Source organism: Dama dama, chromosome 30, assembly GCF_033118175.1.
Source record: "Dama dama isolate Ldn47 chromosome 30, ASM3311817v1, whole genome shotgun sequence".
NCBI lineage: Eukaryota > Metazoa > Chordata > Mammalia > Artiodactyla > Cervidae > Dama > Dama dama.
In genome coordinates, this window is record NC_083710.1 from 74,615,036 (window position 1) to 74,628,190 (window position 13,155).

At 42.2% G+C, this 13,155-nt stretch overlaps 1 protein-coding gene across 1 annotated transcript in view; it reads right to left on the reverse strand.

Annotated features, from left to right (window-relative positions):
• The window catches only part of LOC133049148 (ATP-binding cassette sub-family C member 4-like), a 352,243-nt gene that overhangs the window by 317,760 nt on the left and 21,328 nt on the right, over positions 1-13,155 (reverse strand). The window contains exons 5-9 of the mRNA XM_061133057.1: positions 13,012-13,101; positions 11,800-11,963; positions 10,515-10,640; positions 8,892-9,141; positions 1,419-1,520 (exon numbers count right to left, since the gene is read on the reverse strand). Of these exons, the coding sequence (XP_060989040.1) occupies positions 1,419-1,520; positions 8,892-9,141; positions 10,515-10,640; positions 11,800-11,963; positions 13,012-13,101 (732 nt within the window). The remainder of the gene's footprint in view (positions 1-1,418; positions 1,521-8,891; positions 9,142-10,514; positions 10,641-11,799; positions 11,964-13,011; positions 13,102-13,155) is intronic.

Genomic DNA, 13,155 nt, shown 5'->3' on the forward strand with positions numbered 1-13,155 from the left:
AACTTCTATGCAGACTACATGATGCAAAATGCCAGGCTAGATGAATCACAAAATGGAATCTAGAATTCTGACAGAATATCAACAATCTTAAGCATGCAGATGATGTCACTCTAATGGCAGAGAATGAAGCGGAACTAAAGAGCCTCTTGATGAAAGTAAAACAGGAGAGTGAAAAAGAATGAATGTTGACTTAACACTCAACATTTGAAAATCTAAGATCATGGTATCTGGTCCTATCACTTCATGGCAAATAGAAAGGGAGAAAGTGGAAACAGTGACAGATTTTATTTCTTATGCTCCAAAATCACTTCAGACAGTGACTGCAGCCATGCATCATCAAAGATGCTTGCTCCTTGGAAGAACAGCTATGACAAACATAGACTGTGTATTAAAAAGCAGGGACATTACTTTGCTGATAAAGGTCTGTGTAGTCAAAGCTACAGTTTTTCCAGTAGTCATGTATGGATGTGACAGTTGGACTATAAAGAAAGCTGAGTGCTGAAGAACTTATGTTTTTGAACTGTGGTGTTACAGAAGGCTCTTGAGAGTCCCTTGGACTGCAAGGAGATCCAACCAGTCCATCCTAAACGAAATCAATCTTGCATATTCATTGGAAGGACTGATGTTGAAGCTGAAACTCCAATACTTTGGTCACCTGATGCGAAGAGCTGACTCACTGGAGAAGACCCTGATGCTGGGAAAGATTGAGGGCAGGAGGAGAAGGGAATGACAGAGGATGAGACGGTTGGATGGTATCACTGACTGAGTGGACATGAGTTTGAACAAACTCCAGGAGTTGGTGATGGATAGGGAAACCTGGCGTGCTGCAGTCCATGGAGTCGCAAAGATCTGGACATGACTGAGTGACTGAACAACAACAACAACAGAAATGCTGGAGTGGGAACCCATTCCCATGGACAGAGGGGCCTGGTAGGCTACAGTCCACGGGGTCACAAAGACTCAGAGACAAGTGAAGTGACTGACACTTCACACTTCAGCTCAAAATACTAGATCTGGGTTTTCAAGAAAAAATGTATTTGTGCTCTAATTCTTTTGTTTAAGGTGATCCTATTGTATAACACAGGGAATTATATTTAATATTCTGTAATAAAACAAAATGAAAAATAAACTAAAAATAAAAAGAATTATTTACATACTTTAAGTTCAACATGTGCTAATGCATTGAAAGCTCTCTTGAAAATGAGAAAAAGAGCAACATGTCAAATAACTGAGGCTGATTTTACACTTGATCTCCATTCATTGCAAACCTTATTCCTGATTCCAAGAATTTCTATAACATATTCTCAGTAAATGAGCAAGTCACATTTTATAGTATGTGTAAAACCTCAAAATTCTCCAATAATCTAGGTCACAGTTGTCTTTTAGCAGTCATAGTTTTGGAATGGAAGGTTTCTTACCTTTTCCCAAGAAGCTGTAAAAGCTTGCATGTCCACAATCGTTTTACCATCTGATGGCAGCAGAGGGTAGCACTCTGTTATCTCATCAAGTAACAGAAATTTCTACAGAAAAAGGTAAACCATAGAATGTTTATATTGCAAGAACAAAGCACAAATGAAACAACTGCTTCTCTGGAATTGGCAATGAAAAGTTTTATACCTATCATTTATACCTACCTATCACTTTACAAATGAATTTTATTAGGTCTTGGTTCACATAAGAAATATTAAATAGTATATAGTATGTAATATACTATTATTATAGTATATGTACATCTAAGTATATAACATAGCATAGCATATATATATAATATCATATACATACATATATATAGTATATGTGTGTGTGTGTGTATAAAATATATAAAGTTTCTGGCCTTGAGATTATCTTTGTTACTTTCTCAACAAGTGTACTGGTTCTTCTCTAAGAAGAAAATATGGCTTCAAATTCCATTTACATTTAGGATCTGGACATTTTTATTGTTTTACTTTTGTGTTACCAACAATAAACAGCTGAGCTGGTAGGAAATTATTTCATAAATACTAATTGAATCCCACCACGTGCCAAGCACCATGTAACACTGCTAGAACACAGAGAGGAAGGCCCTCCCCAGGCCATCAGGAATCAGGTGTCACAGGAAGGAACACAAGACCAACGACAGAGACTCTGAGTGCAAACCCCTATACACAATGCTTTTCTCCTTGTGTGTGTCACATCAGTATCATTGCTTGTCATTAACTATCATTTAAGTCATCGTTCTAAAAAGAAAATGGTCTTAAGTTTCTAGGCCTTAAAAAATATTTTACAAGCATTTTTTCACAGCCACTGTCTCTTCTCCTTAGTCAATGCCCTCTCTCCTCCACAGCTGGAATGGCTGCACCTACCACTTCTTGTTATCTTCTATATCACTTAATTGATGCAAAGTAGCTGAAAAAATGAAGTCTTATAAATTGCTACAAAGCTGACGAACACATGCAAGAAAACTCTCTCTTGCCTTGCAAATGCTAGACATAATTCAATGAGAAAAGCTAGAGCAATAGAGAAATTGAACAAACAACTTAGACCACTCCCACTCCCCAAGGTCCCCAAGGCTGTGAACATGGGGCAGAGATTGCTGGCTGTCCTCAAAACCTGCTCTCTTCCTTCTGAGGTAACAAACCCCGGATTTTACCTGCACATGGCAGCCTGGAAGGAGACCCTCTGTCTCTAGACTCCTGAGCAGACAGGAGCAGCCACGTGACTAAATCCAGGGCAGTGGGGAGTGACAGCAACCAGGACCTTCCTCCACCCCAGCCTGGGCCTTGGGGGCTGCCAGTGGGGTCAAGGTCACATGTAATGTAGTAACATAAGAAGAGAGAAAGAGTCTGGGTCCCAACATCACGCAGGTTCACACTAGCCAGAGGACTAGTTATGGGGAGAGTTGTATCACCCCGTAAAAGATACATCCTAAGCCCAGTTAGCTCAAAAAGTGACTTTATTTGGAAATTTGGTTGTTATAAATGTAATCAATTAAAGTGAGATCACAGTGAAGTAGGGTGGGTCCTGAATCCAATATGACCAGAGTCCTCATGAGAAATGCAGAGACAGATAGACAGGCAAAAAAAGAGCTACCTGATGATGGAGACAGAGGCTGGGGTGATGGTTTACAAGTCAAAGAATACCAAGTTTTGCCTGAAACCACTCAAAGCTAGCAGAGGCAAGAAAGGATGCTCCTTTATCAGATTCAGAGGGATCCTGACCCTGCTGACACCTTGATTTCAGACTTCTACCCTCCTGGACTGTGAAACAATACAGTCCCTTGGTTTTAAGCCACATGGTTTGTGGTACTTTGTATCAGCAGCCCAGGAAATCCATACAGAGCCTCACAAGGATTCTTGCATGAGAGAAAAACAAATGAACCCTGTAAGCAGCTTTAACATGTGTACCTCTGGGACTCACAGGCAAACTGAATCCTTACCAGCACAGGGTGGGGGGGGCAACTGAAACAAGCACGTGAGGATGCTTGAGAAAGAAAACAAGACATAAATAGTAATTTACTATCTTAAACATCTTGACATTCCATCTATCATGCCTCAGAGTCATAAATATGATTGAAAACTTTTACTTAAAAAGAAGAACAGGTAAAAACTGAATGTGAAAACTGTTCTGCAGGAAAAGAAAAACAGGATCCTTGCATTTCTCTCAAATATCAGCTGGTGGAAGATGCAATACATTCATTCCTTCCTCCTCTCATCCAAGCTCACTGAGAACCTAACACTGAGCACAGTGACTCCTACTGTCCCCGAGCCCGTGTCCATCAGGAGGCAGGATGGACAGACAGTGGCCTGAGGACATGTTTTCAGGTTTTCAACCACCGCAGCCTGAATTCTCTCTCCATACCACCTCTCCCATCGTCAGCCAGGTACCAGCTCTCATCTGTTCTGACACAACTCATCTCTCTCCCAACTCTCTTTTCCTCTTGAAACAACATAACTTCAGAATCTCATTCACCATTAGTCATCTCAGCAATGCAACTTTTCTTTTTCAGGTTCCTTCCTCAGCCCTCCCTAACACCACTGATGCTAAACCCAAGAGAGCTCAGTTCAGTTACGCAGTTGTGGCCAACTCTTTGCGAACCCATGGACCACAGAACACTAAGCCTTCCTGCTCAACACCAACTCCCGGAGGTTACCCAAACTCATTGAGTTGGTAATGCCATCCAATCATCTCACCCTCTGTCGTCCCCTTCTCCTCCTGCCTTCAATCCTTCCCAGCATCGGGGTCTTTTCCAATGAGTCAGCTCTTTGCATCAGGTAGCCAAAGTATTGCAGTTTCAGCTTAAACATCAGTCCTTCCAAAGAATATTCAGGACTGATTACCTTTATGATGGACTGGTGGAATCTCCTTGCAGTCCAAGGGACTCTCAAGAATCTTCTCCAACACCACAGTTTAAAAGCATCAATTCTTTGGCACTCAGCTTTCTTTATAGTCCAACTCTCACATTCAACTTCATACATGACTACTGTGAAAACCATAGACTTGACTAGACAGACCTTTGTGGACAAAGTAATGTCTCTGCTTTTTAATATGCTGTCTAGGTTGGTCATAACTTCTTCCAAGGAGCAAGTGTCTTTAAATTTCATGGCAGTAGTCACCATCTGCAGTGATTTTGGAGTCCTCCCAAAAAATAAAGTCGGCCACGGTTTCCACTTTTTCCCCTTATCTATTTGCCATGAAGTGACGGGCCCCAATCTGAGTTAATTGATCTTAGTTTTCTGAATGTTGAGCGTTAAGCCAACTTTTTCACTCTCCTCTTTCACTTTCATCAAGAGCCTCTTTAGTTCTTCTTCACTTTCTGCCATAAGGGTGGTGTTATCTGCATATTTGAGGTTATTGATATTTCTCCCGGCAATCTTGATTCCAGTTTGTGCTTCCTCCAGCCCAGCATTTCTCATGATGTACTCTGCATATAAGTTAAATAAGCAACATGACAATATACAGCCTTGATGTACTCCTATCCCTATTTGGAATCAGTCTGCTGTTCCATGTCCAATTCTAACTGCTTCCTGATCTGCATACAGATTTCTCAAGAGGCAGGTCAGGTGGTCTGGTATTCCCATCTCTTTCAGAATGTTCCACAGTTTATTGTGATCCACACAGTCAAAGGCTTTGACATAGTCAATAAAGCAGAAATAGGTCTTTTCTGGAACTCTCTTGCTTTCTCAATGATCCAGCTGATATTGGCAATTTGATCTCTGGTTCCTCCACCTTTTCTAAAACCAGCTTGAACATCTGGAAGTTCACAGTTCACGTATTGCTAAAGCCTGGCTTAATTTTGGGCATTATTTTACTAGCATGTGGGATGAGTGTAACTGTGTGGTAGTTTGAGCATTCTTTGGCATTGCCTTTGTTTGGGATTGGAATGAAACCTGAGCTTTTTCAGTCCTGTGGTCACTGCTGAGTTTTCTAAACTGAAAACTGGCATATTCCTGGCATATTGAGTGCAGCACTTTCACCGCATCATCTTTTAGGATTTGAAACAGATCAACTGGAATTCCATCACCTCCGCTAGCTTTGTTCATAGTGATGCTTCCTAAAGCCCACTTGACTTCACATTCCAGGATGTCTGGCTCTAGGTGAGTGATCACACCATCTGGGTCATGAAGATCTTTTTTGTACAGTTCTTCTGTGTATTCTTTCTTGCCACCTCTTCTTAATATCTTCTGCTTCTGTTAGGTCCATATCATTTCTGTCCTTTATCAAACCCATCTTTGCATTAAATGTTCCCTTGGTATCCCTAATTTTCTTGAAGAGAGCTCTAGTCTTCCCCATTCTATTGTTTTCCTCTATTTCTTTGCATTGATCAATGAGGAAAGCTTTCTTTTTTTTCCATTTATTTTTATTAGTTGGAGGCTAATTACTTTACAATATTGTAGTGATTTTTGCCATACATTGACATGAATCAGCCATGGATTTACATGTGTTCCCCATCCCGATCCCCGCTCCCACCTCCCTCTCCACCCAATCCCTCTGGGTCTTCCCAGTGCACCAGCCCCGAGCATGAACTCCTATTGCCAAATTCAGACTTAAATTGAAGAAAGTAGGGAAAACCACTAACCTAAATCAAATCCCTTACAATTATACAGTGGAAGTAAGAAATTTATTTAAGGGAGTAGATCTGATAGAGTGCCTGCTGAACTAAGGACGGAGGTTCATGACATTGTACAGGAGACAGGGATCAAGACCATCCCCAAGAAAAAGAAATGTAAAAGAGCAAAATGGTTGTCTGAGGAGGCCTTACAAATAGCTGTGAAAAGAAGAGAAGCAAAAAGCTAAGGAGAAAAGGAAAGATATACCCACTTGAATGCAGAGTTCCAAAGAATAGCAAGGAGAGATAAGAAAGCTGACTTTGGGGATGGTCTTGATCCCTGTCTCCTGTAAAATGTCATGAACCTCCGTCCTTAGTTCAGCAGGCACTCTATCAGATTTACTCCCTTAAATATATTTCTCACTTCCACTGTATAATTGTAAGGGATTTGATTTAGGTCAGTGGTTTTCCCTACTTCAATTTAAGTCTGAATTTGACAATAGGAGTTCATGATCTGAGCCATAGTTAGCTCCTGGTCTTGTTTTTGCTGACTGCATAGAGCTTCTCCATCTTTGGCTGCAATGATTATATTCTTTGCAACCCAGTACAACCACCTTCTGATCTCCTTACAGCATCTCTGAGTGTCCACAAGCTTAACACCCCCCAGTGACCCACAGCACCTAAGTCCACACTCCCCAGGTGGCCTTTGCCAGGGCACCTTGATTACTGACCCCATCCTTCCTTCTGGTCCATCTCTAATACTAACCCTACTGGGAACCAGCTCAGCACATCCACAGCTGGCACCGCCCTCCCTACCTCTGAATCCCCTGAGGAATATTAAGTGACACAGAGGGGAGACACTATATCATTCATGCACCTTTACAGTCCCACGTCCAACTAAAACCGAGCCTTGCACAGTCAGCCCATCAAGGGTATCAGCTAAAGGAAGGAACAGACTGCACGGTTGTTCAAATAAGTTCAACCACTGACTGCATGGTTACAGCCTTACATAGTCTAAGCTGACACAGCAACAAGCAAAAGGTGATGAGACAGGCGGGACCTGGGACCCTTTATGGGAGTGCTTGCATCTAGACAAATGTCTCCTTGAGCAACAAAATACAAAGAAATCGTAGGGACTAAATATACCTGCACACATGGAAAGGCAATCATGAACAGTAAGATACAAATACACCACAAGCCAACTGCCATTTCTGAGCTGCTGTGAGCAAAGAAGGGAACTATGTAGGATCTTGGCACATGGCAACTACAAGACGGGGGGCAGACCACATAAGTCACCCCTGTGGCTCAAACCACCAAACCTCCCCTATCCTCACCCCATTTAAGGAATCAGCCTAATCTTCTCAAAGAGTCAACGGGGCATCAGTCTCTTGTTTTCATACTTTGTGCTGCAGCACAAGCCTCAACAAAGCCTTGCTTAAATTTCTCGTCTGGCCTATTATCACTTTCTAATGATTAAAAAGACCAAGGACCCTGGGGAGTAATGTATATGTTATATATCTGGTCTAGAAAGAATCAAATATAGTTTCAGCTTAAGCATGTAACCAAGACATCAATACTCAATGTGTGTATATTAGAATAGAAATTCCCCAATTTCAAACAAAAAAGAAAGGAAAGGAAAATTATGCACTCAGTGAAGAATTAAATTTATTGAGCACTTTTCCACAAATAATAGCTCTGAGGGGGACAGATGCCACAGACTTTCAAGGATTAAATGGGATCCCATTCAACACATGATCAGCTTATAAAGGCGCCAGAAGTGCTAGCTGGATTTTTCTCCAGGACACAGTCTGATGAAAAAGCTGAAATTAAATGGCCATTAAAGCCATGAAGTGTAGACCCAGAACAGGTTATGCAGGAAAGCATCAATGTCAGAACTGCAGCCAAAGAGACTGACTTCACAGTGGCTGGTAATGGAAAACCTAAAGCTGCTTTGCGAACATTATAACCTCAGAGACACATTTGATTGTATGTAAAAATCACTGAAGACTTTTAGTGCTTTGAAGTTGAGATCTTTTGCAATCTTATTAGAGTCATTCAGTGTCAACACCATGGGTCCCCCTTCCTCACTTAGAGAAAAATAGAGACCTCTTGGGCCTATGAGGTCATAATAAATCATTCATTTTCACAGAGCTGATTTAATCTTCATTTTAAACAGAAATACTTTAGCACCTACTGTGTGACAGGCCCTTGACTTTGTGATAAAAATTATTTGCCCCTGACTATTTAGGGACAGTTAGTTTAAAAAAGGAGACAATAGGTATGGTGGGAATCACATGTTTGAAAGGAAAAGGGCAGCTAGAGACAGGCTTAGACATTAAGTAAAATAAGCACAGGAAAAAAATGCAGAGATCAGAAATCAATGAGAAAACATTTGTAGAGTAAAGAATCCATTTTTAAACACAGAGAACTAAGGGACTCTGAGGCCACTCTTCCTGCCCAGGGAAGAGGACTTCTCAGCAAGTTCCTCCCTTCCCGACCCAGAGAGGAATCCTAGTCACTCACCCCAGGACTGTGCACCGTCACTGCCTGGTCATCCCAGTCAGCACAGCAGATGTATCTGTTTGCTTCTCCTGCTTTTAGACATTTTAATCATCCTGCAGCCATCACTGCATGTCAAGAGCCTGTGTTGCTGCTATTTATACTACCGGCCCTAAATGAGCATGGGTCTTATGAAATTTTAACACACTTTACCTAAGAAAAGAAGGGAATACATATATTTTGGAAAGACTGACAGCTTGGCACTGAAAGAGTTAAACCTCACCTAACTGGCTCACAGTGACCCCACATAAAGGAGGTTTTTAGGTAAAATTGGCCTGTAACTTTAAAAAGTTATTTTTCACTAAACCTTAATTCTTCGGATGCTGACAACGGCCTCTGACACCTTCTCGATGGCCATGGGGAAGTAGAGGGTACTCGAACACCACAGAGCCTCAAACAGCGTCACCACCACAAATACTTGGCGGGCTGTGACCAGGTTTTCCAGGAGCTCACTGGTGATGAAGGTGACAAAAATCATGATTTTGCTCACAGCGAAAAATGATGCCAAATTTATGCCCCTAAGGTAGGAACTTCTCAGAATCTTGGAAATTTCCTGTCTGTAAAAGAGAGTAGGACATAGGTTTTATAAGAAACATCAAAGACATGGATTCAGTTGCCCTGTGTGAGTCCCCCTTTCTAGGGAGTAGACACAGATAAAGATAAACCATCCCTCACATCATAGAGACACTACACAGTGTACACCTGCGGCTCTGCCTGACACCAGGACCACACACTGCATCACCACTTCACTCTTTCAAGTGAGGGGAGGCTTAATGTCATACTTTCAAACATCTTGGGTCAATCTGACTGGGTTTGAACATTCATCCAACCAACATTCATAATTACAAGTCCTGTGCCAGGCTCCTCACAGAAAGACGCAGCCTGTCCCCTCCAGGCGCTCATGAACTTGTGGGGAAAGAGAATTAGCAACCACAAAATTGGGAGACAATAGACAGAGATGGTCAGCACAGCCCCCAAGGGAGCCCAGAGCTGGGATAAGTAACTTGGAGCAGTGGAGTCAAGGCAAGTGACACACACATGGACCCTGAAGATGAGCTGGAGTCAGTCACGCTTGGAGGAGGCCAGAGAAGTAGGAAGATGAGAGTGTATTTCCAGCAGAGAGAGGGACCCGCACAAAGGTGCAAAGTGAGAGGTGACCAGGTGGGGTCAGAGAAATGCTCATCAGATATTTAAATAAAAGATGGAAAAACATTCTACAAACATGAAGCAAAACAAAAGGAACAGGATTTTCATAGCTCCATTTAAAATGAATAATAGTGATTCATGAGCTTTCCTGAGGGTAAAGTATCTGCCCGCAATGCAAGAGACTCAAGTTCAATCCCCAAGAAGATCCCATGGTGGAGGAAATGACAATCCACTCTAGTATTCCTGCCTGGGAAATCTCATGGACAGAGGAGCCTGATGGGCTACAGTCCATGGGATCACAAAGAGTTGGACATGACCAAGCAACTAAGCATGACAATGGCAAAGAACAGTGATTCATATAGTTCGGTACAGGTACATCCAATCTGTATAATCTCATTTGTGCCCCATCAACATAAATTACAATTTTATTTTGTATGTCATTGTCTCAAATACAAACTATCTTAAAAGCATTGCTTACTAGAATTTGAGGTATTAAGAACTACTTAGAATTTCATTTCTATACAAGTAAGAAGCATATATATATATATATATATATATATTTCCTTTGAGAAGATGGTAAATGGAAGAACAGGTTAATTGATATCTCCACTATTCTACTGAACCCTCCTGCAACATGTGGGGGATGCAGTGAATAGTAAGTATTTAAGTTCACCTTAATGTGAAGGTGAACTTAAATACTTATTTGGTAAGACATCTAAAGCATTCAGTATAATAGGAAATAAAGCATGAAAATAAAGGGTGACATCTATATATACAAGCTTACCTTCTCAATCTGGTAATAAGGTCTATAAATGACTTTTCCCAAGCATTCATTTTTATTGTTCTGATGCCAGTTATGACTTCACTCATGGTCCTGATCCTGTCGTCTGTGAGAGCTGCGGTCTTACTCCTAAGGAGATAGACATGAGAGATGAGCCTCAGTGACCACAGCCCAACTTTTCTTTTCAGCAGCGGTAGTGGGCACAGAGTAGGGGTGGAGTGGTTTGGGGGTGGTGGTGGCTAGGAATCAAATGATTCTCTACAGCCGTTTTGCACTTAGAACACAGGCAGTTCCTACTCAAAGTACAAATGGAGAAAAAGGCTTCAATTAGGAAGTCAACCATTCAGCCCATTTCAAGAAGTAACTTGGAGAACATGAAGCATCGACTAAGGAAGACCTGAAATGAGTCATATACAAACTGTTTGCTCAAAGAGGTCACAGGCAGGTAGGGAAGGCAGAAAGGCACCTGAATCTACCAGGAAGACAGTGACTGTGCTATAAAAAAATAGGAGTGAAGTTCTGGGGAGCAGAAAAGATGGGCCTGTTAATTCCACTAGGAAAGGAGAATAAGAAGAGCTTCAGAGACCTGGTAGCACTGGAACAGGGCCTCGAAGGATAAGGAGCATCTCTCCATGGCAAAGACAGGAAAGGAAATTTCAAATACAGAAAGACACCAAGCACAGACCTGCACACACACAACACACACAAGAGCTCAGTGAGCTTCAAATAGAACAACATTCCCATCACCTGACAACCACCCACCTCCAACCCTCTGGGACCTGCTTCAGGTCTAACTCAGCAGCAGAAGGCTCTTCACCATCAGACACTTTTCGATCACATGTGCTGCTGTAAATGTGGGGCTTCATAAAGACACAAGCAAGATCAGCCTGGCCCTTGGGGTGCTTATAACTTAATGGAAACATTAACATAATACATGAAAAGGCTCCAACACAAGCATAACAAAAAATATATACAGCAAAAAATAGGCCTTTAAGATTAGTACTATTAACAATACTTAAATAACTTGGATATGGGTGAATTCTGATGAAGGACATTCTACTTACTTAGATATGGTGCCAAGAGGAGACAGTGAATGCCTTCACTGTTCCTGTTTCAGGACTGCCTTCAGTTTAAGGCTGGAGACTCAACTAGCTAAGCCTATAGGGTCTACAACCCATACAATGAGACCAGAGAAGGCATCTGTCTTGTTTTTGAACAAAAGCATCAAGAAGGCTGTGGATATTACCAATTACATATTATCAATTTTAAAAACCAGTGTTTCTCTTACCGGAGTGATGAAAACAACTTCCCGAAGCAGCTTTGCAAAAGCAGAAGAATAATGAGAACGGCCATCCCAGCAAGACATGACATTCCTATTTCCATCCAGAGCAGGGTGGTCACTGCGATAGCTTGCAGTGGCCCCACCCACAGATAGTGCAAGAGCATCGTTACCTTAAGAGAGAAAGTCAAAGCCATCTTGGGATGATATAAAAACAAAACCAGGGACACAGTATAGAAACAATTTGCTCTGAAGAAACAGACAGGAACCTAAACAGCAATAATCTCAGTGAGTTTTAAAACCTGCTGAAGCAGAAACCCAAGCATTCACTCCAGATGACACTGTTCAAGGGCAACACAGGGCCAACCTAAGGTATGTCCAGGGAAAACCCGACCAATAGCACTGAAGGAAGATGTTGATTTTGTCTACACCACGGATGAGCTCAGGGCTTTCTCAAATGCTTCTAGTCCCAGAGTTTAGTCCCCATCTCCCCTGGGACTCCCCAGCCTCCCAGAAACCCTATATTATGGTACCTACCACTCTCTCCAGTAATTACTTTTGTATTTACCTCCCTGATAGGCTGTGTCTTCTATAGGGCAGAAACTAAGCTTTGTTCATCCCCGAAACTGAGTAGGGGTCTTACTTCAAGTTTGATGAATGAATACTTGAAAGAGAAGCGCCTAGTGTAACACAGATCTAACCAACAGCTACAACACCCTGGGTCATGTGATCTATTCATAAGGTCAGTGGAAAAACGACTGGGGAGACAACAGAGGGTAGGTTGTGTCTGGCTGGGGGCCACCCACTTGGCATATTCCTCGCAGGCTCCCTATGCAGCAGGCACTGAACAGAGCTCAGGAGAAAGACCAATCCCTGCCCACCAGGCCTTCATCATCCAGAGGAGGAGGAAGACAGTTTAGCAACACCTACACCACATGCCAAGAAGGGCCACTCCAGGAGGACCCCAGGGACACTAACCAAGCTGTGCAAGAACACTGCTGCCTATTTATTATTAGAAAAAAAAAAAAAAAAAACTCTCATTTACAGAACAATACATACAATTACATCTGAACCGTACACAGAGAAATGAAAGTTGGATAAATAGAACCTTTGTCTTACATCGTCAATGGAAACCTGGCCCACACCAAGTCCTGGCACCCCAATAAGTTGAACCCAGTGAGAAGGACAGGAAATGGAAAGAATCCTTCAGGGGCAGCTCACCTGGTCAAACCTGCTCACATCGTTGGACAGCAGGTTGACTATCTGGCCTGTGGTGGTCTTCCCCATGGCCGAGCTACTCAGGTGAAGGGCCTGAAATGAGAGAGGGAGACAGAGAACTGGATTTCTAAGGTGATACCAAACCAT